Source organism: Dama dama, chromosome 5 (assembly GCF_033118175.1).
Source record: "Dama dama isolate Ldn47 chromosome 5, ASM3311817v1, whole genome shotgun sequence".
In the NCBI taxonomy this organism is placed as follows: Eukaryota; Metazoa; Chordata; class Mammalia; order Artiodactyla; family Cervidae; genus Dama; species Dama dama.
This window is the reverse complement of record NC_083685.1, coordinates 97,860,126-97,887,927: the sequence shown is the minus strand read 5'-3', so window position 1 is coordinate 97,887,927 and position 27,802 is coordinate 97,860,126. Positions and strand designations below refer to the sequence as shown.

At 50.4% G+C, this 27,802-nt stretch overlaps 2 protein-coding genes across 3 annotated transcripts in view; one reads left to right on the top strand and one right to left on the bottom strand.

Moving 5' to 3' along the window:
* Positions 1-9,999: 9,999 nt before the first annotated feature.
* ARHGEF15 (Rho guanine nucleotide exchange factor 15) lies at positions 10,000-22,610 on the bottom strand. 2 transcript variants are annotated; one of them, XM_061143441.1, is made up of 16 exons: positions 22,299-22,610; positions 19,545-20,203; positions 18,845-19,177; positions 18,567-18,621; positions 17,438-17,496; positions 17,131-17,342; positions 16,875-17,035; positions 16,549-16,701; positions 16,291-16,420; positions 14,349-14,423; positions 14,157-14,249; positions 13,916-14,076; positions 13,667-13,819; positions 13,244-13,326; positions 13,028-13,132; positions 10,000-12,124 (listed from the first exon to the last, which is right to left on the bottom strand). In XM_061143441.1, exons 2-16 carry the CDS (start codon positions 20,152-20,154, stop codon positions 11,973-11,975), a joined length of 2,535 nt encoding a protein of 844 aa, XP_060999424.1. In that variant the 5' UTR covers positions 20,155-20,203; positions 22,299-22,610; the 3' UTR covers positions 10,000-11,972. The 2 variants fall into 2 exon arrangements, with proteins under 2 accessions (XP_060999424.1, XP_060999425.1); XM_061143442.1 differs by lacking the exon at positions 22,299-22,610 and adding an exon at positions 21,735-21,768.
* SLC25A35 (solute carrier family 25 member 35) overlaps positions 17,200-27,802 on the top strand; it is a 21,798-nt gene continuing 11,195 nt past the window's right edge. Inside the window, exon 1 of the mRNA XM_061143444.1 lies at positions 17,200-17,322. The gene's annotated coding sequence lies outside the window, so the exon portion shown is untranslated. The remainder of the gene's footprint in view (positions 17,323-27,802) is intronic.

Sequence of the window (27,802 nt, the reverse complement as noted above, 5' to 3'; positions counted from 1 at the left end):
TAACTGCCATGGAATATTCCTTTGTGGAGGGAGGGGGGGCATCAACTGGGGGAAGGGGCCCACAGCTTCAGCTCAAACTCTTTCTGGAAACCCTGCTCCTCTGGGGCCTCAACTCAGAACTGTGGGTGTGATGCCTCCTTCCTCTAAGAGTCCTTGTCGCTGAGGGTCTGCTTTGCTCTTCCCACATCCTCTGCCCTAACCCCACCCCCAACTACTCACGGATGGAGCAGGAGAAGGGGAGGAGCTTGTCCCCAGGGAGACGATTGGATATGCCTCCCACAGGTGTCACCAACCTTCTCCCTACTTCCCCCACCTCTACTCACTTCTGGTCCTCAGTTCCCACCCCTTCCCCTCTTTTTACCTTTTTCCTTTTTTTTTTTTTCTCTTAGCACCAGAGGGGAAAGACACAGGACCAGGAGGGGACGTGAGAGTGTCATACAGTCTGAGATTTTCCTAAGCTGCCTTTTGAGCTATAGGAAAATAAATCTGAGTCACCCGAGGCAGCCTGATCACTGTGGCTTCCAGACCTCAGTTAGCCCCTGGAATTCTCGTGAGCAGCAAGCCTCTCAAATTTAGGCTGTGAGTCTGAATCCCATCAGAGTTGATTCACTTTATGAAAAGAGTGATATACGTGGTTAAGAACAAAGGCTTTCGGTTCAGCAACCCAAGAGAGGAGTTAGGGATCTTCCTCTTAATGGCCTTATGAACCTGGAAGAATCATATAGCTTCTCTGTGTCTTAGTTTACTCATCTGTAACATAGGACAATACTTGTCTAGATTTGGTTTCAGTATTGAATAAGATAAAGGACAAAAAGCAATCTTTTGTTCATAGTAAATTCCCAGAAAGTGGAGACATTATTTTTAAATATTTTATATATTTATTTGGCTGTTACCGGCCTTAGCTGCAGCATGTGGGATCAAGTTCCCTGACCAGGGATTGAACCCTGGCTCCCTGCATTGGGAGCACAGAATCTTAGCTGCTGGACCACCAGGGAAGTCCCAAGCAGCATCATTATTGTTATTGTTTTCATTGTTGTGCACTCTCACCAGCAAACATAGAAGAAAGAGCAAAAACACAGAGGTGTTTAGCAGGCATCCTTGCTGACGAGTGACTGCAAATGATGGAATGGAATTGAAATTAATATAAGCCAAGGGGGGAGTTAATTATAGATCATGAGGTCATGTGCACAGCTGGAACTCAGAATAATTAGAATCATGAATTCAAATCCTGTGTGGACTCTGCCTCTGTGTCTTAATCCATTTGGTCTGCTATAACAAAATATCATAGAGTTGTTCAGTCGCTTAGTCATGTCCGACTCTTTGCAACCCCGCGGACTGCAGCACACCAGGCTTCATAGACTGCAGAATTTATAAACAACAGAAACTTATTTCTCGTAGTTTTGGAGGCTGGAAGTCCAAGATCATGGTACCATCCAACCATAATTGGCATATTCGGGCGATAGCCCAATTCCAGATCACAGACTTCTTGCTGTGTCCTCAGGTGAAGCTAGGGATCCCTGTGGGGTCTCTTTTGAAAGGACATTAAGCCTATTCATGAAAGTGGAGCCTCCCATCTCCTCAAACCTTCACCTTGCGGGTTACTTTCCCAACATATGTATTTGGGGGACACAGATATTCAGATCACAGAACTTGGACTCTGGTCTTGCTTCTCCTTGGTCATCGTTTTTTAAAAAACGTATTTATTTTATGAATGCATTTATTACTTTTGGTTGTGCTGGCTCTTCATTGCTGCTCCAGGGCTTTCTCTAGTTGCGGCGAGCAGGAACTTTTTATGGCAGTGGCTCATCTTGCTGCGCAGACCACAGGCTCCAGAGATGCATCAGCAGTTGTGGCACATGAGCTTAGCTCCTCTGCAGCACATGGAATCTTCCTGAACCAGGGATCAAACCTGTATCCCCTGTACTGGCAGGTGGATTCTTATCCACTGTGCCCCAGGGAAGTCCCTACCTGAGTATCTTTTTCTTTCTCTGGAAACCACCCTCCATCTTTTCTCTCATCCACATGGTGAGAAACGTGGCCCTTACACCCCACACAGTCCATCTTACACCTTTAGCAGCCAGAGCAAAGATCGCTCCATTCCAAGCCCAAATATTCTCTGGCCCTGCCAGGGACGAGTGCAATCCCATTAACCATGGTCAGGGTCACCCAAGTCTGGAGGCTGACCTACAAACTAATGACAGATAGGGAGTTGGTGGGCAAATTCCCTAGCTTTCTCAGTTACAGGTAGGAATAACTGTGAAGTGTGTTCTATGCCAGGAGGGACCAGTGTTGGGGGGAAGGTGCTGGCCCTACTAGGAATGAGAAATCATATGCAGCACAATACAATATGGAAGAATCTAGGCGATACAATGTTTCCTGAAAACTATAACTCCCAGAAAACAATGCCACAGATATGATACCATTTTTATAGAGATTATAAACAAGCACAACTAAGCAAAACATTGTTGAAACATACATTCTATTATGATTGTATGGCATGTTTTAAAAAGCAGTGGAATGATAAACACAAAATGTAAAATAGTGGCTATTTCTCAGGGGAGGCAGGGAAATGGGACAGAGAGGGTTACACTGGTACATACACCAGTTGGCAGTAGGCTATTGGTTCCCGAGTTGGGTGATGAGTGCACGGGTATTCATTACATTAGAATCATTTAGAATCATTTGACCAAGCGCCAAAGAATTGATGTTTTCGAACTGTGGTGTTAGAGAAGACTCGAGAGTCCCTTGCACTGTAAGGAGATCAAATCAGTCAGTCCTAAAGGAATTGTAACGTAATTAGCCTCCAACTAATAAAAATAAATGGAAAAAAAATCCTAAAGGAAATCAACCTTGAATATTCACTAGAAGGATTGATGCTGAAGCTGAAGTTCCAACACTTTGGCCACCTGATGTGAAGAGCCAACTCATTGGAAAAGACTCTGATGCTGAGAAAGATTGAAGGCAGGAGGAGAAGGGGACGACAGAGGATGAGATGATTGGATGACATCACCAATTCAGTGGACATGAATTTGAGCACACTCCGGGAGCTAGTAGCCGGCATTCTACAGTCCATGGGGTCATAGAGTCAGACACAACTGAATGACTAAACAACAACAAATAACAGTGAATGTATATTCCATATAAACCTGTGAATGTATCAAATTCTGTTTTTCAAAAGTTAATTAAAAATAGTCCAACACAATCTCCTCAAGAAAGGAAATGTAATCTTAGTGATTACTAGCTCTGCAATGAAAGATATTTATACAGTCACAATATATAAGGTAAACACTGTTTATTGAGTTTCAATTTTATTTATTTATTTTTTTGAGTTTCAGTTTTAGAATCAACAGATGGACAAAGCACTGAAGACTCAACCACAGCTATGAAAGTAAACATAGCTGTTATCAGTCTTGATGTTGCCGAAATAAAAGCCTAGAAGAGGTAAACTGGAGGACAGAAGGAAGAGAAAGAGCCAAAGGGACGGGTGAGGGATCTGACAAGAGAGTCTCCATGTAAGGTTGTGCAGGATGGGCACTGCACAAGAGCACATGGCAAAGAGGGTAAGAACTGAACTCTAGTCTTCATTCTGCTCAATCAGCCATACCCCACCAAGGGGTCCCCAGTGGCCTGGAGGAAGATGTGCTTTGTTCTACATCTACATAAAGGTGCTGCTCCCTGCCAAGTCAACTAACCCTACCTCTGTTCAGAAGGGCTGCCTGTTAACCACAAGGTTGTAGGCACACAGGGCCCTCTTGGGCTAGCAGCAGCACTGACCAATTATCTTGTAAGATTTTGTATCAGTGTGAGTTCTTTGATTACAAGCACAAAGCCAGACTGACTAAGCTAGGCAAAAAGGAGTATATTGGGTGATACCAAGTAAGCACAGACTCCAAAGGAAAGCAGAACATCCAAGCCTAGAACTAAACAGAGACCAGGGGAGCATGGACAAATCATTAGCAAGAGCTGGTCTCCCAGGACTTGCCTGGTGGTCCAGTGGTTAAGACTCCACACTCCCAAAGCAGGAGGCACAGATTTGATCCTTGATTGGGGAACCAAGATCCCACATCCGTGCATGACCTAAGACATAGAATAAATAAATAAAAATTAAAATTTCTTTAAAAATAAAAAAGAACTGGTCTCTCTACCCACCATTGTCTCCCAGATCCCCCTGAACCTCCATCCTTCTCTATTTCTAGGTAGGATTCCAAAACCCAAGCATCTGACTAGCTCAGATGCCTTGATTGACAGCCCACGAACTACATGGGCATAGGAAGGGATCACTTCCCCCAAAAGAAAGGAAGCTGAGCAGTCGACTAGTAATGATCACGTGCTCACACAAGTACAGAGTGGCAGCTGGAATGGAGTGCGAGACTGGGAGATTTCTGAAAAGGAAGGAGCCCCACTGTTGCATCGGTAAGGGCAGGTGCTTACCCATGTTTCTAGGACAGTAGCCCCTGGAGAACATGGACTTAGGCTTAGAACATGGACTCGAGAACACAAGCTTATTGGTCACTCCTTGACTGTCCACGTGGATGTGCTTTGCTGCCTATGTGACACTCAGAAATAGTCCTGCCCCAAGCCAGCTCACCCCAGTACAAACTCCAGCATGAATCTCCTCTGTGATGAGCTCCCAGACCCCTGGCCTTGCTAGGATATCTCTGAGGCCAGAATCCACGTGCTGCAAGGTCCCTCCCTTTTGCCTCTATGAAATATACATTCTTCCTTCATGTGGGCCTGTTGAAGGTGGCGTTCCTCAAACTCTAATGTGTGTACTCCTGGTCTGGGCATCTCGTTAAAATGCAGATGCCACAGTTTGAACAAACCCCCAGGTGGTGCCTGTGCTGCCATTCTAAGGATAGCACATTGAATAAAGAACTAGACTCCTGAAGATCTAGGTTGCTAGATCCACTCTCCTCCCAGGATGTCCTTTGACCTTTAGGCTTTGGGCACATGGGAAAATGATGGGCAGACAGGCTTGCTTGTGTGTGTCCTGCTTGCTTGGTTCTGCCTCTGTGGGACATTCCATTGCCTTCTATATACCAACTAAACAGAAGCAGAAAGAAAAAAAGGCTGCTTAAAGCAAGAAGTGAAGTAACTGCAAAAAAAAGAATTTCGGCTCCTGGAAGAATGCAGTTTAGAAGAATGAAAAGACAAGACACAGACTGGGGGAAAATATTTTCAAATCATATATTTGATAAAGAACTTATATCAAGAATATACAAAGAACTCTCCAAACACAATAATAAGAAAACAAACTACTCACTTTGTAAAAGGCCCAAAGTTTTGAACAGACACTTCATCAAAGAAGATATACGAATGGCCAAAAAGCACATGAAAAGATATTCAGCATCATTAGTCATCAGGGAAAGGCAGATTAAAAACCACGAGATACCACTACAGACCTAATAGACCGTCATGCAAAACAAGACAACAAAACTGACGATGCCAATTAGTGGCCAAGACACAGAGCAGGATACCAGCCACAGCACTCATACTTTGCTGGTGGGAATGCAAAATGTACAGACACTTTGGAAAACAGATGGCCGGTTTCCAATAAAGTTAAATTAAACACTTACCATTGTTATCGTCATTGTTGTTCAGTCCCCCAGTTGTGTCCGACTCTTTGCGATCCCATGGACTCCCAGGGACAGGCCTCCCTGTCCCTCACCATCTCCTGGAGCTTGCCCAAGTTCATGCTCATTGCATTGGTGATGCCGTCCAGTCATCTCATCCTCTGATGCCCTCTTCTCCTTCTGCCCTCGATCTTTCCCAGCATCAGGGACTTTTCCAATGAGTCGTCCTTTCGAATCAGATGACTAAAATACTAGAGCTTCAGCTTCAGCATCAGTCCTTCCAGTGAATATTCCAGGTTGATCTCCTTGCTGTCCAAGGGACTTTCAGGAGTCTTCTCCAGCACCTCAGTTCAAAGGCTTCAATTCTTTGCCATTCTGCCTTCTTTATGTTCCAGCTCTCACAATCATACATGACCACTGGGAAGACCATAGCCTTGACTATACGGACCTTTGTTGGCAGAGATATGATCTAGTAATCCATTGCACCCAAGTGAAATGAAATCTATATTCATCCAAAAACCTATATGAGAAGGAGTTCTCTGGCGGTCTAGTGGTTAGGATTCGGCACTCTCATTGTTGTGGCCTAGGTTCAAGTCCCTCAGGGAACTGAGATCCTGCAAGCTGCATGGTGTCAGCCAGTCAGTCAGTTCAGTCGCTCAGTCGTGTCCACAAACAAAAAAACAAAACAAACACAAGGCCTATGCAAGAATACTTAACTGTGACTTTATCTGTAATCATTTAAAACTGGAAACAGGAACTTCCCTGGTGGTTAAGACTCCATGCTTCCAACGCTGGGGATGTGGGTTCAATCCCTGCTCCCAGAAATATTAATAAGATCCCACAAGACTACATGGCCAAAAAAAAAAAAAAAAAACCAAACTGGAAACAACCCAAACATAGGGAATGAATAAATAATTGCTGTGCATCCATGCAATGGACTCTTATTCGGCAATAAAAAGAAAAATGTTGACACAACAATGTGGACAAAAAGCATTATGCTAAATGAGAGAAGCCACACTTGAAAGGCTACCTATTGTATAAGTCTATACGACATTATAGAAAAGACAAAACTGTAGGGATAGAAAACAAACAAGAAGTTGCCAGAGGCTGGGGTGGGATAAGGGGTTCAGCACAAAGGGGCACAAGTGAACTTAAGGGAGCAATGGAACTCTTGTATCTTGATTGTAGTGCTGATTACATGACTATATGTGTGCTTAGTCATGTCCAAGACTCTGTAACCCCATGGACTGTATAGCCCATCAGACTCCTCTATCCATGGGGATTCTCCAGGCAAGAACAGGGGAGTGGGTTGCCATGCCCTCCTCCAGAGGATCTTCCCAACCTAGGGATTGAACCCATGTCTCCCTCATTGCAGGTGGATTCTTTACTGCCTGAGCCATCATGGAAGCCCAAGAATACTGGAATGGATAGCCTATCCCTTCTCCAGGGAATTTTCCTGACCCAGGAATTGAACCAGGGTCTCCTGCCTTGCAGGCGGATTCTTTACCAGCTGAGCTACCAGGAAAGAGGGTGGATTTTGCTGCATGTGAATTACACCTTAATTTTTTTTTTCAAGTGAAAAGAATTACATTTTAAAAATAGCACCTTGGAGAAGGAAACGGCAACCCACTCCAGTATTCTTGCCTGGAAAAGTCCATAGACAGAGGAGTCTGGTGGGCTGAAGTCCATGGGATTACATGACTGAGCATGTGTGCACGAGGGTGGAGGGAGATGGGTTGGTAGCAATAAAGTGGTAGAACCAAAAAAAACAAAAACAAAAAAAATAGCACCCCATTGGGCTTCCCTGGTGGCTCAGGGGTAAAGAATCCGCCTGCCCGTGCAGGAGGCACAGGTTCTATCCCTGATCCAGGAAGATCCATGAAGACCCCACACGCCATGGAACAACTAAGCCCATGCGCCACAGCTACTGAGCCCGCACACCCTAGAGAGTAGCTCCAGCTCTCCACACCTAGAGAAAAGCCCGCATAGCAGCAAAGACCCAGCACAGCCATAAATAAATAAATAAAATTTAAAAACATAGCACCCCATCAACCTCATAGACTCAGCACATTTTTAAAGGATTTTATCAGGCGTCATCCAATATACAACATGTTGCCTTCACCAAGTGTCCCTGGTGACTACTGGAACCTGTGACTACTAGAACCTCAGCTCAGCCTGTGGAATGGCTGTGGGGAAAAGCAGGCTCCTCTCACCCACTTGCTTCTCAAGGTCATGATTGCAGCCCACCTCTCCTGCAATAATGAAACAGTGGCCACAACGATGTTGACCCAGAGCCCATAGAAGGGCCAGCGCAGAGGGAGGTCAGTGCCCAATCCTGCCTGTATTCTCATTGACTCCCCAAATATGGGTGCCACAGAAGAGCTGTGAGTAGAGAGAACATACAGCGACTACCCCCAACAGAGGCCCGGCTTCCCCAGTCTGTCCCCCGAGTCACTTCCTCCAGGTCTGAGATATACATGCACTTTTTCTTGTTGTTTGCTCACTCAGTCATGTCCGACTCTTTGCGACCCCATGGACTGCAGCATGCCAGGCGTCCCTGTCCCTCACCATCTCCCGAAGTTTGCCCAAGTTCATGTCAGTTGCTTTGGTGATGCCATCCAACCATCTCATTTTCTGACTCCCTCTTCTCCTCTGCCCTCAATCTTTCCCAGAATCAGGGACTTTCTCATGAGTCAGCTGTTCACATCAGATGACCAAAATACTGGAGTTTCAGCTTCAGCATCAGTCCTTCCAACGAGTAGGAAGGCTTTTCCTAAGCCTGTGAAAATGTTTGTTTCTTCGATCTCCCCAGATGACAGAATATGAAGGAAAGGGGTAATGGCAGCTCCAGGATGCCCCTAGCCAGGCAGTAAGCCTCTCTACCATCTGGGCGTTTGTAGCTATGACCCCCCACCACCATGCCTGGAATGCCAGTCAGGGCAGCACTGAGAGAGATTTCTCCCATGGGCCTTCTTACAGGAAACCGCAGAAGGCAATCCAGAGAGGCAAAAAGTTGGGGGAGGGGGGAACAACACAGAACAGAGAGGGTGATGGGCACCAGGAGAACAATGTACGTAGCTAAGGCAGAGAGGTGGACGTCTGGCAGAAGGTGCTCAGGAGAGGGAGGGAGAGAATGTATGAGAGCCAAGTCACTTATTACCACCTGGACCACCTCTACCCACCTCACTATTCCATCTCCTCTGTCTTTGTTGCCTGGGCCCCATTCCTCCTCCCATGAAGTCCTCATTCTCTCACATCTGCTTCTTTGCTGTATCGCTGTGCTTTCTGTCCCTTGGTCTTCTCCAACAGACATGCAAACTGCAGACCTCTCCAGGATTGTGCATATATACACACACACTCAGGTCACCCCAAAATGGAAAAGGACCTCTGAGATAACAGGAACTGGACAGTCCCCTCACCTCCTGTCTTTTCAGTCTCTTTGGACATGACTTTATGTCCCCCAGTTTATTTATTTGGCTGTGCCAGGTCTTAGTTATGGCATTTGGAGGAGGAAACAATAACCCACTCCAGTATTCTTGTTTAAAAAAATCCCATGGACAGAGGAGCCTAGCAGGTTAAAGTCCAAAGGGTTGCAAAGAGTCAGACACGACTGAGTGAATGAGCATACAGCACACTGGGGTCTCTAGATGTGGCATGTACGGTATAGTTCCCTGATCAGAGATCGAACCCAAAGTCCCTTGCATTGGGAGTTCCGAATCTTAGCCATAATGCAATTCCCCAAACAACTCTTAACTGGTCTCCATCTTTCCATTGTCCCAATATCAGAACCTCTGGCTTGAGGCCTGGAGGTTTCCTTAAGTGGCAGGACTCAGGAAGGGACTGAGGATTTGGGAGGGAACATATACGTGGGATACATGTGCAGCTTTGCCTCTGGATGTGTCTGTGTGTCTCCGAGTATATCAGAGGAAGAGGGGAGTTTCTGTGGAGTGACACCCCGCCAGCCCCCAGGAAACTTGTGAGCATGTAGGCCAGTTCCCTGCCCATGACCACTGCCTTCTCTTCCTGGACTTCAGTCCCTTTGTTGCCACCCCTAGGGTGTTCTTTGCTCAGATCTTCCCAGATGCTTCCTTCTTGTTATTTGGGTCTCAGTTTAACATCTTCTCCTCCAGGCTCTTCCCCAAAGCCACACACACACACACACACACACACACACACACACACACACACACACACACTACTCTGTATCATAGCCTTTTTTGCATTTTCTTCAAAGTAATCACTTCTATCTGATCTTATCTTAGTTATTAACTTGTTTACTTAGCAACTTCCCCAGAATGTAAGCTCCTTAAGGGCAAGGTCCTTGTCTTTTTCATCTCTGTATCCTCAGATCCTAGAAGAGTGTCTAGCACGCAGAAGGCACTCAATGAACAGATGTAGAAATGAATTAAACACAGAGATGCTTGGCTGCTCAGTAAGGACATTTATTGCTGACTGATTGCCCTTTGTGTTCTTCACTTGCCCAAGTCCCAGCTATATCTGGCTCTACCTGTCCTTTTCCCAACCTGCAGCTCCCTGCTCCAGCACCTGAAACCCTCCCACCACCATACTGCCCAAGATCCCTCGGAAGCTATGAGCATCAGCACATTCAGGCCTTGCACCTGCTCTCCAAGCCCCAGTTCCCAGCAGAGCTGACCCCTGCTCTCAGAAGATACCTTTTCAACCAGCTCTGCTCCCCGAATAGAGTCACATTTAGAAACCACTCCTCCTTTAAAAACGTGGTCCCCCAAAAAGCCTCAACAGAGCTCTACCAACATTTATTGATGGTGATGACTCAGCGGGTAAAGAATCCATCTGCAATGCAGGAGACATAGGAGACGCAGGTTTGACCCCTGGGTTGGGAAGATCCCCTGGAGAAGAAAATGACAACCCACTCCAGTATTCTTGCCTGGAAAATCCCATGGAGAGAGGAGCCTGGTGGGCTACAGTGAGTTGCAAAAAGTCAGACACGACTAAGTGACTAAGCATGGCATGGCATCTCATATGCCAGGCACTATGCTGGGTCAATCTCCAAAGTCATGGACAAGCCAAACGCCAGTACCTTTCTCCCTCTGAATCCCTCAGAGTCCTTGCACTCCCTTGTGAAGGGCATGGCAGTTTCTGTCCCAGGCAAGTTGCCATGCATGAGCTGAAGGAAAGGCGTGATGCCACTCGCCCACAATTTTCTGCTCTGCTGTCTCTGTCCCTCACCTTCTCTGTCATCGTGCCAGTTTTTCATCTGTAAGCAGATGCTCTGGGTGGGGTTAGGCAGAAACGCTGGCTCTCTGTTCTCTCCCACTGCTTGGCCCAGTGTTTCTGTGAAAGGATCATGATGAAGGCAAGAAAGCCCTAGAGGCTCAGTTGGCCTGAGAGCCACAGCTGAGGCTCACCCAAACCTGGGGCCCAGAGTCAGTCTGAAGCCCGAGGCTAAGGCTGGATGGCTGGTTATGGTTCAGGCTGGACGATCTGCAGGTAGGGATTATGGAGGCCAAGCTTTGGCAAGGAGAAGGGCCTACAAGCTTCAGGAGGCCTCAGACCCCAGTTACTGGCCATCTTCAGTCCTTCAGACGCCTCTGCAAGGCTGCTTGGTGTCTCCGGCCTTCAAGAGACCCAGAACCCAGGCCTCTCTCATCCCCAGCTCTGGCCTCTGGCTGCCAAGCCACACCCAGCACATTTGCCTCTGGAGCTCAGACCTAGTGTCTTTTTGAGGGGACTAATGGAAAAAATGAGGGGTGAGGGAAGAAATAGAGCACTTAGTCATCTGGCAAGGAGGCAAAACCACACACCATGTTCAGAAAAATCACCCTCCTTGATACATATACAGACATATGCACACACACAGGTTCTCTGAGACATACTCTGGATTCTTCTAGAAGAGAGGAAGTGGCTTAAGAGGATACAGGAGGCACCCCAGGAATGGAATCTAATACTTCCCAGACTCAGAAGACAAGCAGTGATTGCTATAGCACCAAGCAGGGTTCCTACTGGTTTCTTGGGCCCAGATCACCATCAGGACATATTCCTGCTATTGGCTATTTGATCCTAGGACTTTTATCTCAAATGCAGCCCTCTTTTAACTGCATTGACCTAGAATCCTCTTCTTTGGCTGTGAGCATAGCAGGGATACTCACTGGCCAGAGGCTCAGCACCAAATGTCCGCTCTGCACTAAGCCTCTGCCTCCATTGGCAACCCACTCAAGCCATCTTCATTCTCCCTCCTGCGTGGGCTCAGACGGCCCTGTTTTCATTGGCTGCCCAGTCTTGAAGCTCAGTCCCTATTGGTTGCCACTGAGGTAGCGTTTCCACTGACAGCGAATCCAGTGCATGGATGGGCTTTGTCCTCTCTGTGCCAGGCTGCCAGCTGTCCTAACTTGTGCTGCTCCCCCACACCACCACCATGCATTAGGGTGGGGGGGCATCGGGGGAGCCTGAAGACGGCCCAACAGCCTCCAGGAGTCTCTGGTGCTGACGAAGGTGCTTCCTCCTTTCATGTTCCCCTGTGACTTCACACACCAACTGGGCTGGGAAGGCTCCAGGAAGCCCCTTCAGCCAGCCTGAAAAAGAAGACACAAGGGCCTAAGTGGGGCCACTTAGAGGGCAGGTCGGGGGGGAAGGGAGGCCCAGTGGGGTCTAATGCCTAAGGGTCATGGCAAGCATGGGAATTAGTGGAAAAGCCTTGGAGCATCGGTGAAAAGGCCATTAGAGGTGGACGTGACAGCAGCATCAAAGAGAGGTGGGGTCCTTCCCATAAAGCTCTTCATTGACAGCTCATCTCACTCAGGGTGAGAGCCAGAGTTTTTACAGGAACCTATGAGGACCCTCATGACCTGATCCCAGTTACCCTTATGACCTCATCTGCTTCTCTCTCCTTTCCTCACTCCCTCTTGTCACACTGGCTTTCTTAATGTTCCTCAAACACACTGGCCTGACTCCTGCCTCCCTCTGGGACACTCTTAGACCAGACACCACGTGCCTAAATTCTTCTACCAAGTCACTGTTCACAGGGTGCCTGTGAGATCTGCCTCACCCTCTCTATTTATTGTTTGTTTGTTTATTTATTTGGCTGCAGGGGGTCTTAGTTGCAGCTTGAGAACTCTTAGTTCCAGCATATGGGATCTACTTCCCTGACTAGGGATCGAACCCAGGCCCCCTGCATTAGGATTGTGGCATCTTAACCACCGGTCTGCCAGGGAAGTCCCTTGACCTCCCTGTTTAAACGTGTAACCCTACCCAACCGGGAGACTCCTAACCTTGACTCTGCTTCACCTTTGATTTTCCATGGCACTTATCACCTTATTTATCTTGTTTGTTCTTTATTGTTTTACTTCTACTTGAAAGTACAGCCTAGCAGGGCAAGGATATCTGCATGTCTGGTACACGGTACTGAGAACAGTGAGTGGTATCTCATAAATGCTGAATAAATATTTATTGAATGAATGAATAAAAGAATCTCTTACCTTCAGGGCTCTTGTGTAGGTGCTTGGGGGGAGCCCTGGACTCCACATTTCGTCCCTCTGTCTTGGTGGGTGTGGAAGGCTCTGAACAGAGTTCCTGGGAACAGTCTGGTTGGGGTGGGTGACATCACAGTGGGATCCAGGCTCTTTTTAGCTTCCCCCCCCATATTCCTTGAAGACTCCCTTCTCCTTCCCTCCTCCCCTTTTGCGGACACTCACCACAGTCCTCATAGATGGTGTCTGCAGAGCAGGGAAGGGGGCCTGGGGTAGGGAAGGCGCCCAGCCAGCGCTGCATGTCTGATCTGGTGGGAACATAGGGAAGGGGTCACCTTTGGCCCAGGAGATCTTGCTGCGGGTTAGGCAGGGGCTTCGGAGGAAAGACTTTGAGGGGAGGGTGGTGGACTCTGAGAGATTAGGTAAGGGTCAGGAGCCTTCAGGTAAGGGTCAGGAGTCCAGGGTGTCTTCTTTTTCGGTGGCACCTGCTGGATCTTAGTTCCCTGACCAGAGATTGAACCTGTGCCCCCTGCAGTGGAAGCATGGAGTTTAAACCACTGGGCCACCAGGGAAACACACACACACACACACACACACACACACACACACACCCTGCCCAGGGTGTTTTCTGAAGGAGACACAACTCACAGCGATGAAGCTTGGAGTAGCCGGTGTGTGGGGCGGCCCTGGTGGTTGCTGAGAAGAGAGAGGCGGAACGTAGGGGGGCCAGATGGGTCTGGCACCTGCTGGGCCTGGACCAGGGAGCGATGGGCATAGTCCAGAACCTGTAGCCGCTGCCCACTGCCCAGGGAAGAGGAGGTTCAGAGGGAGGGCAGGGGTCCAGCTGGACTCCTCCTCCCCACCCCTGCCTGGGCTCCCTCCCTCACTGGGACCCACCTCTTGGGCTGAGTGATGAGCAGCAGGTCACTGAAGAGCAGCAGGCAGAGGGGGGTGAAGCGGGGGCGCGAGGCAAAGAGCATGCCTCCCCTCCTGCACCCCAACTCTGTCAGTTCCCCCTGCAACTCCAGGCGCCTGGACCAGGAGACCAGAGGCAGGGCCTGCGAGGAAGCAGGGAGGAGATTCTGACCTCGCAGCACCATGGGGAAAGGGAAGCCCGGAGCCTGGGCGGGGGGCTAACCTTGACTTTGTGGAAGCGCAGCCTCTGCGTGAGCCGGATCAGCTCCTCTGTCTGCTTCATGCGTCCGACCTCGGCGCTGCACCGCTCAATGATCTGGGTAAGGGAAGCCGAATCACCAACCCTTCCCACCCCATCCACCCATCCCTCCCTCCCACCTCCTCACCTCCCCCAGCCCCAGCACGCCCCTCCCACCTTACTGACAGCACCCAGGGCCTTCTGGGCATTCTCCTGGCGGCTGGACCCCTCCTCTGTCTGACGCAGGATATTCTGGGGACAAAGAGGAAGGGTAATTGGACCCCTGCTCTGCTGCCCTGGGATTCAGAGGGGTTGCAGCTCAGAGGACCCCACTTGGCTTGGCATTTTAGGGTTCACAGGGCTGGGGCACTAGCCTCGCCACTCATTGTCTGCATAACCCTGAGCAACTCACATTACCTCTCCTCTCTTAGTTTCCCCATCCGTAAAATGGGGATAATTCCTACCAATCAAATCAATAGCATTGTGAGAATTCAATAAGGAAATCTATATAAAGTACTTAGCATAATCTTTGAGACATAGTAAATGCTGAAAAGAAGGTTGCTATTATTTTATAATTATTAACCACAACTAATATTATATTAGAGGGCTTCCTGATAGCTCAGTTGGTAAAGAATCTGCCTGCATTGCAGGAGACCCTGGTTCAATTCCTGGGTCGGGAAGATCCACTGGAGAAGGGAAAGGCTACCCACTCCAGTACTCCAATATTCTTGGGCTACCCTTATGGCTCAGCTGGTGAAGAATCTGCCTGCAATGTGGGAGATCTGGGTTCGATCCCTGGGTTGGGAAGATCCCCTGAAGAAGGGAAAGGCTTCCCACTCCAGTATTTGGGCCTGTGTCCCAGAGTTGGACAGGACTGAGCAACTAAAAAAAATTAGTAGAAGCAACATAGCATGGGGTTAAAGGTACCTGGATTTGAAGTTTGTCTCCATCAATTATTGAATATTATCTGTATGATCTGCGGCAAGTTATTTAACCTCTTTGAGCCTCAGTTTCCTTATCTATAAAGTGGGATCAATAATACTTCTTATTCTCACACAGTCATTAGTAAGGTTAAATGGGTGTGTAGCACTTAGAACATCTAGAAAAGACACTCAAGAGCTGCTTAGCTATTATGATTAGAGCCATCCTCCTGATCATAATTATGCTGTTGTTGTCGTCTACACTGGGGATATATAAAGTCGTGCCTGTGAGCTCAGTCATGTCCGACTCTTTGCAACCCCATGGACTGTAGCCCACCAGGCTCCTCTGTCCATGGGATTATCCCAGCAAGAATACTGGAGTGGGTTGCCATTTCCTCCTCCAGGGGATCTTCCTGACCCTGGAATTATACCCGTGTCTCCTGCATTGGTAGGGGGATTGCTTACCACCGAACCAGCAGGGCAGCTCCTATATAAAGCGAATGAGACATTAAGACATTGGAAACATATTTGAGGACTCTTCACCTTGAGATCCCCACATTGGGTGACTTGGTTCAGGGAGAATTTTCTTCTCTACAGTAGAAGAGTGTTTCTCGCCACTTTTTTCAGTATCACCCCTCTAAGGAGCCTATTTAGACATTGTCCCCCCCCCGCCCCAAATGAGATTTTAATACCAGTGATATACTGTATAGCTATTTAGGTACTCTGGCCTTTTGGAGTACCACAACCATTGGAATATTTAAGATGTTTTTACCCCTCAAAGGAGGAGTTTCTGCCTCCTTAAAGATGATATCATCTCCACTGGGAAGGCATACAGTCAAAATATGGCTTGAGAAGACCTCAAAGACCACTCATCACATTCACCCTGAGACCTGGAGAGAGAGGAGGACTTGCTCAGAGTGGCTCAGCCAGTTAGGGCAGAGCTAAGCCCAGAACTCAGGTCTCTAGCGTTTCTTCTCCTGCACCAGACCGCTTTTTGAAACGTTTGGGTAACTCCAGGTAGGGCTTGGGGATGGGGGGTGTCCTAGATGGAGAGGCCCCCCGATTTTGAGTCCTAACTTAGGGGTTTGCTGTGTTCCTGGTGGGGCAGGAAATGGCGATGGTGGGGCATCATCGCCCCTGGGGAGAGTTCCCCATCCGGGCTGGTGGGGCCGAAAAGGGCCCAGGCCACGACGCGGTACCTGCAGCAGCATGCGGAGCCGAGTGATGCGCTGAAAGGGCAGGAGCAGGAAGGAGGGCAGCGGGAGGCGCTGGCACTTGGGAAGGCTCTGCAGCCGCCGTAGCTCCGCGGAGAAGCGCACGTTCGTGTCCCTAGGGAGAGAGGCGCAGGCTGGCGTCTGGCTGGAGGCCCTAATCACCCGCGACCTGCCCCGGCCTGGACCCTGCCCTTGTACCCCGGCTTCCTCCCGCCCGGGTGACCCTCCTGCTACTACACTCACATCAGGCGGCTGTAGGTCTCCTCCTGGTACTGCTGGTTCCGCACATAGTCCACGTACACGGAGAAAGGCCCCACGGCATGCGCGTGCACCACGTCACACAGGTCACGGATGTGGGGGGAAGCGCGCACCCGGGACAGTAACTTCCCCAGAAAACTGCGGGAGTGGGGAACACGCACTGGAGGCGGGGCAGAGAGCCTGGGGTGCCCCTCCCCCGACTTCTGGAGGGAAGAGCCGGCCCGGGAGGGGAGGCCCTGGAGACAGAGCTGAGAAGCCGTGCTTTCCCTCACCCCAGGCTTGCCCAGCGTAAAGGTGGGGACCCCACTGACCGCTCACTGACTCCCTGGACTCGCTGCACGTTGGAGAAGAGGGTGTGGTGATCCCGGGGGGTGAGCGTATCCCGGAGCGCCTGGCTCAGCACGAAGGTGTCGGTCAGCAGCCGCAGGGAGCGCAGGTACGAGGCCTCCGACGTCACCACCTCGAAAAGGCTCTAAGGAGGATGCGCAGGACGCGAATGGAAAGCCCAGCTCTCAGCCCCGGCCTGGGGCCCAGGCTCCTCCCGCACCCGAGCCCAGGGACGCCCACCTCCTGCATCCGCCGCTCCTGGGCACTCAGGGTGTCCAGGAGGCCGCTGGCTCGCACGGCCGGAAGCTCCTGCCACAGCGTGTTGCGAGGGCCCGGGGGACGGGCGAAGGTGGAAGCTTCCCCAGCGTTTGCTGAAGCGGGACCCCCGTCCTCACCGACGCCCCACAGCTCCTCTGACAGCACGGCTGCGCGGTAGGTCTGGTACAGCGGTTCTGGAGACCAGACGGCGCGTCAGGGAAGTCCCGTGCCCCCCCTAGCCGGTCCACTCTGGGTCTCAGCAGGCACCCCGGGGTCCAGCAGCCCTCACCATCCTGCAGGGGCAGCTCCCAGTTCTGCTCCTTCAGCTCCTCCAGCTCCTCTTCCTCCCTGTGGAAAGAGAAAGGGATGGAGTTCCTCAAAACACAGCTATTCACATAATACTGTGCAGGGGTACACAATCGATGTCCAGGTTGTATGTAGGGACCCTAGCCAAACCCCAGCTCGTTTTATGTGCCTGTGTATGTGAGGCCCTAAGTGGGACCCGTCCATTCCTGTTATCTCAACCTTTGGGCACTGTACACTTCTAGCCTCTATCTCCAGGGCTTTCATGGAAGGACCACTATCTGGAATGTTCTGTATGTACCTCAGGGCAACTCAACTCCAGCTGTCACACCTGCCCCCACTCTGTTCTGGTCATCAGCACCACGGCACATCCATTCACCCAAAGTGAAAACCCAGGAGACTGAACTCCAGTAAATGCTGATTAAATGGATGGTCTCAGATTAACTCTGATGATGGTGGTGAAAGAACTGATGGGCCCAGGTAACACAGGAGAAATGTTCCCGGTTGCCACATGGATTTGTGGACAATAATTTCAATAGAGACTCAAAGTGGGGCAACTAAAATGACTTAGTATGGGCCTGACTCTTCACCAGTATCAGACCCCAGCAACTTATTAAGTATTTGGTATGTTTACCCCAATTTCACAGGTGAGGAGGCTGAGACCCAGAAAGGTTAAGTGAATGTTTGAGGTCACCTAGCTGATGAGGGACAAAGCTGGGGTTAGAAACTGGGGCTGCTTGTCCCTAGAGGTGCAGCCCTTTTTCACTCCACGCTTGGGGTGGGATTTAGGTGGACCCAAAGTTTAGTCTGGGCTTCCCAGGTGGCACTAGTGGTAAAGAACTGCCTGCCAATGCAGGAGACTTAAAGAGACTCGGGTTCCATCCCTGGGTTGGGAAGATCCCCTGAAGGAGGGCGTGGCAACCCACTCCAGTATTCTTGCCTGGAAAATCCCATGGACAGAGGAGCCTGGCAGGCTACTGGTTTGCAGTAGTCAGACACGGCTGAAGTGACTTAGCACGCACGCGCGCGCACACACACACACACACACACACACACACACACACACACAGAGAGTTTAGTCTGTTTTCAGGAAGGAGTATCTAGGTGTTCAGTACCTGCCCTCCGTGGTGGCTGGAGGATCATTCTGAGGAGCACCATCAGGACTGTCCCCTAAGAGAGAACCCAGAGTAAAGAATCACCAGCCCAGGACTCCCGACCCCAGCCCAGCAAAAACTGTTACTATAGAAACTACAACTGTCAGCCCCGGAGCAGCAGCTGGTGGAGGAACAAGAAGCCCAGGGCTTGTTGGGGTTTGTAGTGAGTTGGTGTTTAGAATGCTACACCTCCACCCAGTCCCTTCCCATCCCCGAGGTCCATCCCTCCAGCCCTGTACCTCTTTGGATTCCATCTTCAGAGGGCGGATCGAGATCAGGCTGTGGGGGCTCCCCAGAGATGGTGATGTCCTGTCTGACCCGGGTTGGTTTGGGGGGCTTGAGGGGTGGCAGGAGTTTGCGCTCGGCAGTGGAGCGGTAGGATGTGAGGACGACTGGGGGGTGGCTGAGGCTTGAAGGGCTGGGGCGGGAGCGGGAGGCCCGCAGTGGGGAGGCCCGGCAAGGGACCCTGGGACCATCCTCATAGCCCCCCACAGGCACCCATCGGAGCTCCAGGCCAGGCCGGCCCACGTGGCAGACACAGGGGCAGCAGGGAGGGCAGGCCAGCCCAGCACCTGTGGGAGACAGGGGCCTCCTTAGGGCAGCCCCCTCCCCAGGCCTCCTCCCTCCCCTTTACCTGCATGGCAGCAGGAACTGGAGGTCAGTGCTAGGCACCTCTCACCTCCACGCTCTCTTCAAAGCTCCAGAAGTATTAAAACCAGATTTTCTAAGCATGGAATCCATTTTTTTTAAAGTAGCCTCTTAAAGTACCCAATCTAAGGGACTTGCCTGGCAGTTTAGTGTTAGGACTGCATTTCCAATGCAGGAGGCATGGGTTCAATCCCTGGTTACACCCCTGGGGTGTATCCCCACCCCTCCAAAAAAAATCATAAAGCCCTGAGAACAAAAAAGAGGAGCTGGATTGAGCCCAGCCCGGCTTACCTGGAGTGCCGTTCTCCTGGGACCCGCACCCAGCGAGGTTGCCCTGGGGAGTCTCTCTCTCCCCATTCACATCCACTCCCCCTGGGGGACTTGGCTCCAGGGTGTCCGCAGCCTGGACTCTGCCTTCAGTCCCCCATTCAAACTTGCCAGCCAGTCTGCGCACAGTGCCTGGGGCTGAGGCAGAGCCATCCTGGTCGCGGACCTGGGTCGTGGGGAGCAGGGGCAGAGCCATGCGGGGTGACCCAGAGGGTTTGGGTGGGGGGACTGGAGACCGGGGAGCAGGCTCTGGGGATATGGAGCGCCGGGACACTGGGCTGGGGGTGTCGGAAGACGAGTCTGGGAAAGTCTGGGAGTCAAGGCTGGCTTTAGAAGCTGACGGGGGCAGAAGGGCAGAGGGCTTGAGGGATGGGGCCGGGGGCTCCCAGAACATGGGGGTGCACATGGGGGTTGGTGCCTCATTGGCGGTAAGGGGAGATTCTTGTGGAGAGGAGCCGTTGTGGTGGGGCCCTGGGGACTGGGTAGCCCGGGCCCGAGAAGGGGGGCGGGGGCGGATGATCCGAGGGGGCTTCTGGGTGGGGGGTGTTGCTTCCGGAAGAGACTGGGCTGACATCTTCCTCTGAGCTCTTCCAAGGAGTGGGGTACACTGCTGGAGTCATCCCCTGAGGAAGTGGGGGCAGAAAGAGAGACCCTTAGTGCCCCTTGCACCCCCCACACTCCTGTGAGTAGATCGAGACCTTTGAGCAGAAATGTCTGCAGGCAAATGAGCCGAGATTTTAGGCTCAGGAGTAGAGGTGGGGGCACTTCCTCTCTTCCCTCCCCATTTCCACTGTCTTCTCTCTTTATCTCTCACTCCTCCTTATTCCATTTCCTGAGAACTCTGAAACCCCACCCCCGCACCCCCCAGCCTCCATCTCGCTCCATCTTTTGACCTCTGCTGTCACAATCAGGCCAGAGGGGACAGAGGCCAGAGTGGGGGCACCTGGATAGAGACCCAAGTTGGGAGGAGCACAAGAGGACTGGATCAGCAAGGGAAATAGGGCATGCAGCTAAGTGTCTACCTGAGGAATTGTGTTCCGTGTCTGTAGTATGTGTTGTGAACGTTTGTGTGTGTGGTTTAAGCATGAGTGGACATGGCATGTGTGTGTTGCTTCTGGTACTATTAATATATGAACCTGGTGTTGGATGCTATGTTTCAGGAGCGTATCTGTTGGGACTTCCCTGACCATCCAGTGTCTGACACTCCACACTCCTAGTACAAGGCGCCCCTGTTCGATACCTGATCAGGAAATTAGATCCTGCGTGCCTCAGCTAAGAGTTTGTGTGCTGCAACTTAAGAGCTTGATCTGGCCCAAATAAATATTTGGGGAAAAAAAGTGTATCTATCGTATGCAGTACAAAGTGGGAGAGTGGGGTACACAGTGTATGGTGAGAGTGAGATGGGGGTGTTGGGTACGTGTTCTGTGCTTTCTCTGTGGGGCATATGTGCTGTGTGTGCCTGGGCCGCATCACAGCTTCCCTGCTCCTGCGGGCCCTCCGCCCCCCATTTCCCAGTTCCTCTCTCCGGACTCTCCCTTTCCGGATTATTTTTAGTCTCCTTTTCCTGCCATGAAGATTCCTGGAGCCTTTGACCCCAGGAGACCAGGAGGCCCCGGGCATGGTCTCTCCTGCCCCATCCTCATCCCTGTCTGCCTCCTTGCTCCCCACCTGGTCCCGGAGAGACTGGTGGGTAGAAACCTGGATCCTGCCAGGATGCCCAGAGTGTGGTGAGGAGAGAGATCAGATCAGAATGAAGGTGAGGACCAGTTGGGCCAAGATGCTGGGGCATGGGCTCGCTTCCTCCTGTAAGCCTGAGCAGGCTGAAGGGTCAGAGCGGAAAGACCTGTGCCCCCAAATTCCCTTGTGGAGTCAGCAGGAGAGTCAGGTCCCTCTAAGCCCCAGATTGGTTTCTGAGAAATGATGCAGGGTGGGGGCTGGGGACCGTAGACCGCGAGTCTTGCGGCTCAATGGCCTCTGTGTTCTGGCAGGAAGCTCCTTAGGTGACCCAGGCAGTAGCCTTGCCAGCTGGCCAGCTCCTCCCCAGCCTTGCCCCCTCCGGGATCCCTGCCCCCTCAGGTATCTGCCCTTACTTCCTTCCCCCACCCCCGACTCAGGCCTCTCGCAGGGACCCAGGTACTCGGCCCAAGCACTCACCCTCAAGTCCTCTCCACTCTCGGTCACCTCCCGGGGCTGAGTGAGTAGGGGCAGGAAACAGGAATCGGATCCTCCTCCCAACCGGACACCCCCCTCCAACCACACCAGACTCCACATGCGCACACTGGGGCTCTGCAAGATGTGAGGGACCCCGAATGCCAGGTTTCCAAGGATAACAGAGTCTGTGGAAAGGATGAACCTCAGGCATGGAGAGTGGACTGTTGTGTACACGCGTGTTCTGTCCTGGGTCCACATTGCTGCATGGACAGGAGGTTTGCGGGGGCCCAGGCTGGACAGGGGAGGGGTCAGGATGGGGTGACCGTGGCCCTGGTTGGGCTGGAGGTAGAGTGTGGGCTCCAGACACCCCTGGGTTGCTGTGGTGTGGTGCATGTATCCCTTGACAGCGTGTCTGATCATCTCTCCCACACCTTACGAGACAGCCCGTCCCTTCAGTATCCAGCCTGTCACCTCGTTGTGAGCCAACCCATCATTTCACACCACGGAACCACATCCCTACCCCGGTTGCCCCCTCCCTAACTCTGAAGTAGCACTCCCTGAATTTACCTTTATCTCTTTGGAAGCAGTTTCTATTTTCAGCCTGTCCTGCCTGCCCCTTGGAGCAAGGAATGTGAGGCCGGGTCTCTGCGTGTGTCTGTTCCTGTGTTTCTGGGGCGGGAACTGTGGGCCCAGATTCAGATCTCTGCAAAGGAAGCCGGTTCCTCAGCCCCACCCAGCCATTGTGTTGGGAGAGTGTGTGTGTGTGTGTGTATGTGTGTGTGTGTAAAGGAGGAAGAAGGTGGCACATGCAGATGCAGGAATTAGTGGGGAGGTCTTGGTACTCCCCAAGTGGGTATGCCCTTGGCTGGGCCCCCTGCCTGCTCCCCATTCTCAGTCCCTGTCTCTCAAGGTCCCAGGCCCATGACTCTCCAGGTCCCACTGGGAGGTTTTGATGTTGATTGTGTGGGAGTCAGTACCCCTGGGAGGGTGGGCGGGGGTGGGGGAGATCCCCTCTCACCTGTAATTTGCTTTGTGATTGAAGAGTTCCCTGGGCTCCGTGTGTGTCATAAGAACAGCTGAGGGGGTGGAATGAGCCACATCCCATCCTGGGAAGACAGGGAGTGGGAGGAAGAGGCAGCAGGGGCAGTGAGGAACTCTGGCGGTCTTTGCCCACACCCAGGTGCCTGCTTTTGCCACACACACACATAAACCCAGGACCAAACATCCAACTTTCCAACACTCACACACACATCCAGGACTGGACACCCAACTTTCCAACACACACACACATACCCAGGACAAGACATCCAACCTCCCAACACACACACACACACACACACACCAGGACCAGACATCCAACTTTCCAACACACACACACATACCCAGGACCAGATATCCAACCTCCCAACACACACATACACACACACACACACACACACACACACATACCAGGACCAGACATCCAGCCTCCCAGCCCTCACCTCTAGATGCTTGCCAGGTTCCAGGAAGAGGAAACCTCTTTGCCTCAGAGACCCTATCGAGAAAGCTAAATGCACATGTGCAGCCAAACAAATCCTGCTTTTTATTTTCACTAAAATAGGAATGTCTTTATTAGGTTTGCAACTTCAACATTTAAAGATAACTGAATGGCGGGGGAGGTGCGGATTCCTTGGTAGTCCACTGCTTAGCACGCTGTGCTCTCAGTGCTGGGGCCTGGGTTCAATCCCTGGTTGGGGAACTAAGAGACTGCAAGCTATATGGCACGGCCAAAAAATAATAACAACTGAGAATTCCCTGGCGGTCCAGTGCCTAACAGTGGTCCAGTGGTTAGGGCTCTGTGCTTTCACTGTCGAGGATGCAGTTTCAATCCCTGGTTGGGGAATTAAGTTCCCGTAAGCCACATGGAGAGGCCAAAAAGAAAAATAAATAGACAACTAACCCCAAAGCGCTGGCTGTTAGCTACAAACATGTTGGCACTTGGTATTACCTGAATTGCCCCAGGTCTGTGTGGGAATGTAAGCAGGAAAAGAGGAATTAGGTGGGCTGGGCTACCTGTGGACTTTTACCTGGTCTTCCTGGCTTGCCTGAGCTTATTTCCTTGTCCTCTCTCTATCCTTATTGGAAACCCACCTGGAGGCTTCTCACCTGCCCACCTGTTGGGGAGAGACTTCCCCTACTCCTGAAGGCAAGCCAGCATGTTTTGGGAAACTCAAGTTCCCTGGAGCTACAGTGAGGATGTAGCACTCCTGACAAACACTCCTGACAAACAGGTTCCACTGGGTCCCCTGCTCAAAGCAACCACAAAGATGAAAAGTATGACTTATGCCCCAAAAGTCAAAGTGTTAGTCGCTCAGTCATGTCCAACTCTTTCCAGGCTCCTTTGTCCACGGAATTCTCTAGACAAGAATCCTGGAGTGGGTAGCCATTCCCTTCTCTAGGGGATCTTCCTGACCCAGGAATCAAACCTAGGTTTCCTGCATTGCAGGCAGATTCTTTTCCTTCTGAGCCACCAGGGAAGCCCTTGTTATGCCCCCATCCCATTCCAAAAAGAAACTGTGTTCTGAAAATCATACCTTGTCATGTGTACCACATTATTTTTGCAAAACACATTTTATGTTTCGAACTAATGTTTTTGCAAAGGCACTGAAGGTCTTTTTTTTTTTTTTTTTTGGAAGGTTTTAAATATGATAATACTTTCTTCCACAAGAAGCAAAAGTTTTCTGTTTTTTGATCTTCCAAAGGTGCCAGCATAGTTTCAATACTGTTTTCTGCCTTCTTCTCCTAGCATTGCTTCATAACTATTTGCCATGTTACTACACAGTCTTTGTAACTGTACTTTTTCCTGGAATGTAATGTTGCACCAACTAGATTTTGCCATCCTGGTAAAAACGGTAAAGTCTCCTGGGAAAATCTCTGTTCCCCCACCCCACTCCACGTGGTTGCAGTGGGACAGCCAACACCAGCAGCCTCCTCCTGGCCATTGGAGTCAGATTCAGTCAATTACAGGATTCCATTCCTCTGACCACAGAGACTGGCCCAGGAATGAGCTACTCACCCATGCCGGGACAGCCTCCTGCCCTGGGTCTCTGGGAAAGGACAGCTTTCTCTTTCTTTCAAGGTCACAAAGCAGAAATAAAATAAGTCAGGAGCCATCTGTGTCTTGGCCTCCCTTCTCCTGGTCAATAGTGGAAGAAAATTAACTTCCCACAGGAGAGAAGCAGACAGAGGCAAGAGATGGAGAGGGCCTGCCAACATCACTTAAGCCCCTTGCACTGCCCAGTTTCCGGAACCACTGAATTCTCTTTTGTGCTTAAGCTAGTTTGAGCTGGGTTTCTGTCACTTACTGCTGAAAGAATCTTAAATGCTTCAGTTTATTCTTGAGTGCAGGGCATTTGGACAGCTTCCAGTTTTTGCCATTACAATGAATGCTGCGGTAAACATCTTTGTGAAAAAACAAAAATACTTTCAATTTAAAAATGATTAAGGAATGTTCCCAGGTGGCCTAGCCGGTTTGCATTCCGGCTTTCACTGCCGTGGCCAGGGTTCAATCCCCAATCGGGGAACTGAGGTTGTGCAAGCCATGCAGCGAGGCCAAAAAATAAATGGAAATTTTAAAAAATAAAAATGAAACTTCAATGTGATTGGTCTTGATTTTGCCCAAAGATTCTTTTCTGGAAGGCTAGAGGAATCCTTAGATCTTTCTCTCTCTTTCACCCCTTTATTAAACCTCCACATCAGACGGCCTTGAACCTGCTTCAGTCCTCCTTACGTCACTCACCTGGCTGTTAGGAAAGGGTTCATGGAGGAAAGATACTTAGACTATTCCTTAAAAATCAGGTAGAGTTTGGCCAGGTTAAGAGGCAAGGCTTATGCATGCTAAATCGCTTCAGTTGTGTCCAACTATTTGCAACCCTATGGACTGTAGCCAGCTAAGCTCCTCTGTCCATGGGGATTCTCCAGGCAAGAATACTGGAGTGGGTTGCCATGCCCTCCTGCAGGGGATCTTGCAAGGCATGGGTGACCATTTGGGGAGATGGCAGAAGTACAGGCACAGTGAAGAGAGAAGTAGGCCTATCTGGAGAACTATGAAAGGGAATCTTAGCTGATATGGGAAGAGGGGTGTGGGGCAGGAGGAACACATAGAGGCCACTCTGCAGGCAACCAGACAGGGCTGAACAGGCACTGAGGCTTCTGATCAGGTAGGGGAGTGGACAGCAAGAGTTTTAACCAGTTCCCCACCCATTCCCCCTCTTCTGTCACCAGCATCAAGTTTCCTTTTAGGGACCCACCCTTCCATCATTCTAGGTTCACACAGTACCTTCTGGGGAAGTGTATGAACCAGAAGCAGCCAGTCAGCATGTTTCCTCTCCCCTAGCTCCCGAGACTTGTTCAGGCATGAGCACGTGACACAAGCAGGGCCAAAGCATACTTTATGTAAAAAAATCCCTTCTGGGACTTTCCTGGTGGTCCAGGGGTTAAGGTTCCTACTTTCAACTCAGGGAACCCATGTTCAATCCCTGGTTGGAGACATTCTGCATACCATGCAGTGTGGCTTTTAAAAAAAAATCCCTTCCAGTGGGAGAGGAGCTCATGATGGAAGAAGTGTTGAGTTCCACTAGCCTCTGGTAGGGCCAGGACCTTGAACTCCAGTGGAATCCTTCATGGAGTACAAAACACCCGGGCCTTCTTTTCTGTCTAGAAGGCCAGTAGGGGTAGGTAGCCTGCCTGTGGTGACTGATTGGCCTGCTCTGGGAATCCCTACAGGTTCTTTTCTAGGCGAGGATGGAGGATTCTGTTTACCTGCCACCAGGTGGAGTCTGAGCACTTCAGGTGTGGGGCCTGGCAGCTGGTATGAATCCGTTGATATCTAGGCCACCACAGGCAGAGGTGCAGAAGTCACAACCCGGTGTCCTCCAGGCTTCTCTACCGTCCACCTTCCTCTCTCTGTGGTTTCACCCCTTCTCTCAGACCTGGGGCCATCTTTGTGCTTCCCCTCCAGTCCTCTCACATTTGTCTCAGGACATTCACACTCAGGAAAAAAAAAAAAAAAGTCTACAATAATCAACACAGCATGGTACTGGTGAAAAAATACACACACAGATCAGTGGAAATGGGCTAACACAAACATTGACTGAATTTTTTTTTTCAATTTTTAAAAAATTGAGGTGTTTTGAACTGATTCATTTGAAAAGACCCTGATGCTAGGAAAGATTGAAGGCAGGAGGAGAAGGGGACAACAGAGAATGAGTTGGTTGGATGGCATCACCGACTCAATGGACATGAGTCTGAGCAAACTCCAGGAGTTGGTGATGGACAGGGAAGCCAGGCGTGCCGCAGTCCATGGGGTCGAAAAGAGTCAGACACGACTGTGCAACTGAACTGAACTGAAAAATTGAGGTATAGTTGATTTACCTTATTAGTTCTGGGTGTACAACATAGTGATTCAAAAATTTTTATAGGTTATATTCCATTTATAGTTATAAAATATTGGCTTTTTCCCTGAGTTAAATGATTTTTTTATAATTTTTTTTTTGGATGTGCTGAGTCTTTGTTGCTACTTGGGCTTTTCTCTAGTTGCAGGGAGCAGGGGCTACTCTCTAGTTGCCACGTGGGGACTTCTCCTTGCAGTGGCTTCTTGTGTTGTGGAACTCGGGTGGGCGGACTTCAGTGGTTGCAGCGGCATGTGGGCTCGGTAGTTGTGGCTCCCAGGCTCTAGAGCACAGGTGCAATAGTGATGCTGCGTGGGCTAAGTTGCTCTGCAGCATGTGGGATCTTCCTGGATCTGGAATTGAACTCAGGTCTCCTGCACTGGCAAGAGAATTCTTAACCACTGAGCCACCAGAGAAGCCCCCAACTGATTTTTGACAACAGAAGCAAAGACAATTCAATGGAGATAGGCTGCTGTTTTCAACAAAAGTTGTTGAAACAACTGATATCCATATGTAAAAATGACACAGACCTTACATCATTCACACTCAAAAAAGATCATAGACCTGAGTGTAAATAATAGACCTAAACTACAGAATTTCTAAAAGAAAATGTAGGAGATAATCTAGGCAACCTTAGGTTTG

Bases quoted from the DNA above. Each gene is read 5' to 3' on its own strand.
- ARHGEF15 (XM_061143441.1), bottom strand. From the start codon at position 20,154: ATGTCAGCCCAGTCTCTTCCGGAAGCAACACCCCCCACCCAGAAGCCC. The intron at 19,178-19,544 runs GTAAGCCGGGCT...TGTCTCCCACAG, and splicing joins CCAGGAGAACGGCACTCCAG to GTGCTGGGCTGGCCTGCCCT. The intron at 16,421-16,548 runs GTGAGTGTAGTA...CTCTCTCCCTAG, and splicing joins GAGACCTACAGCCGCCTGAT to GGACACGAACGTGCGCTTCT.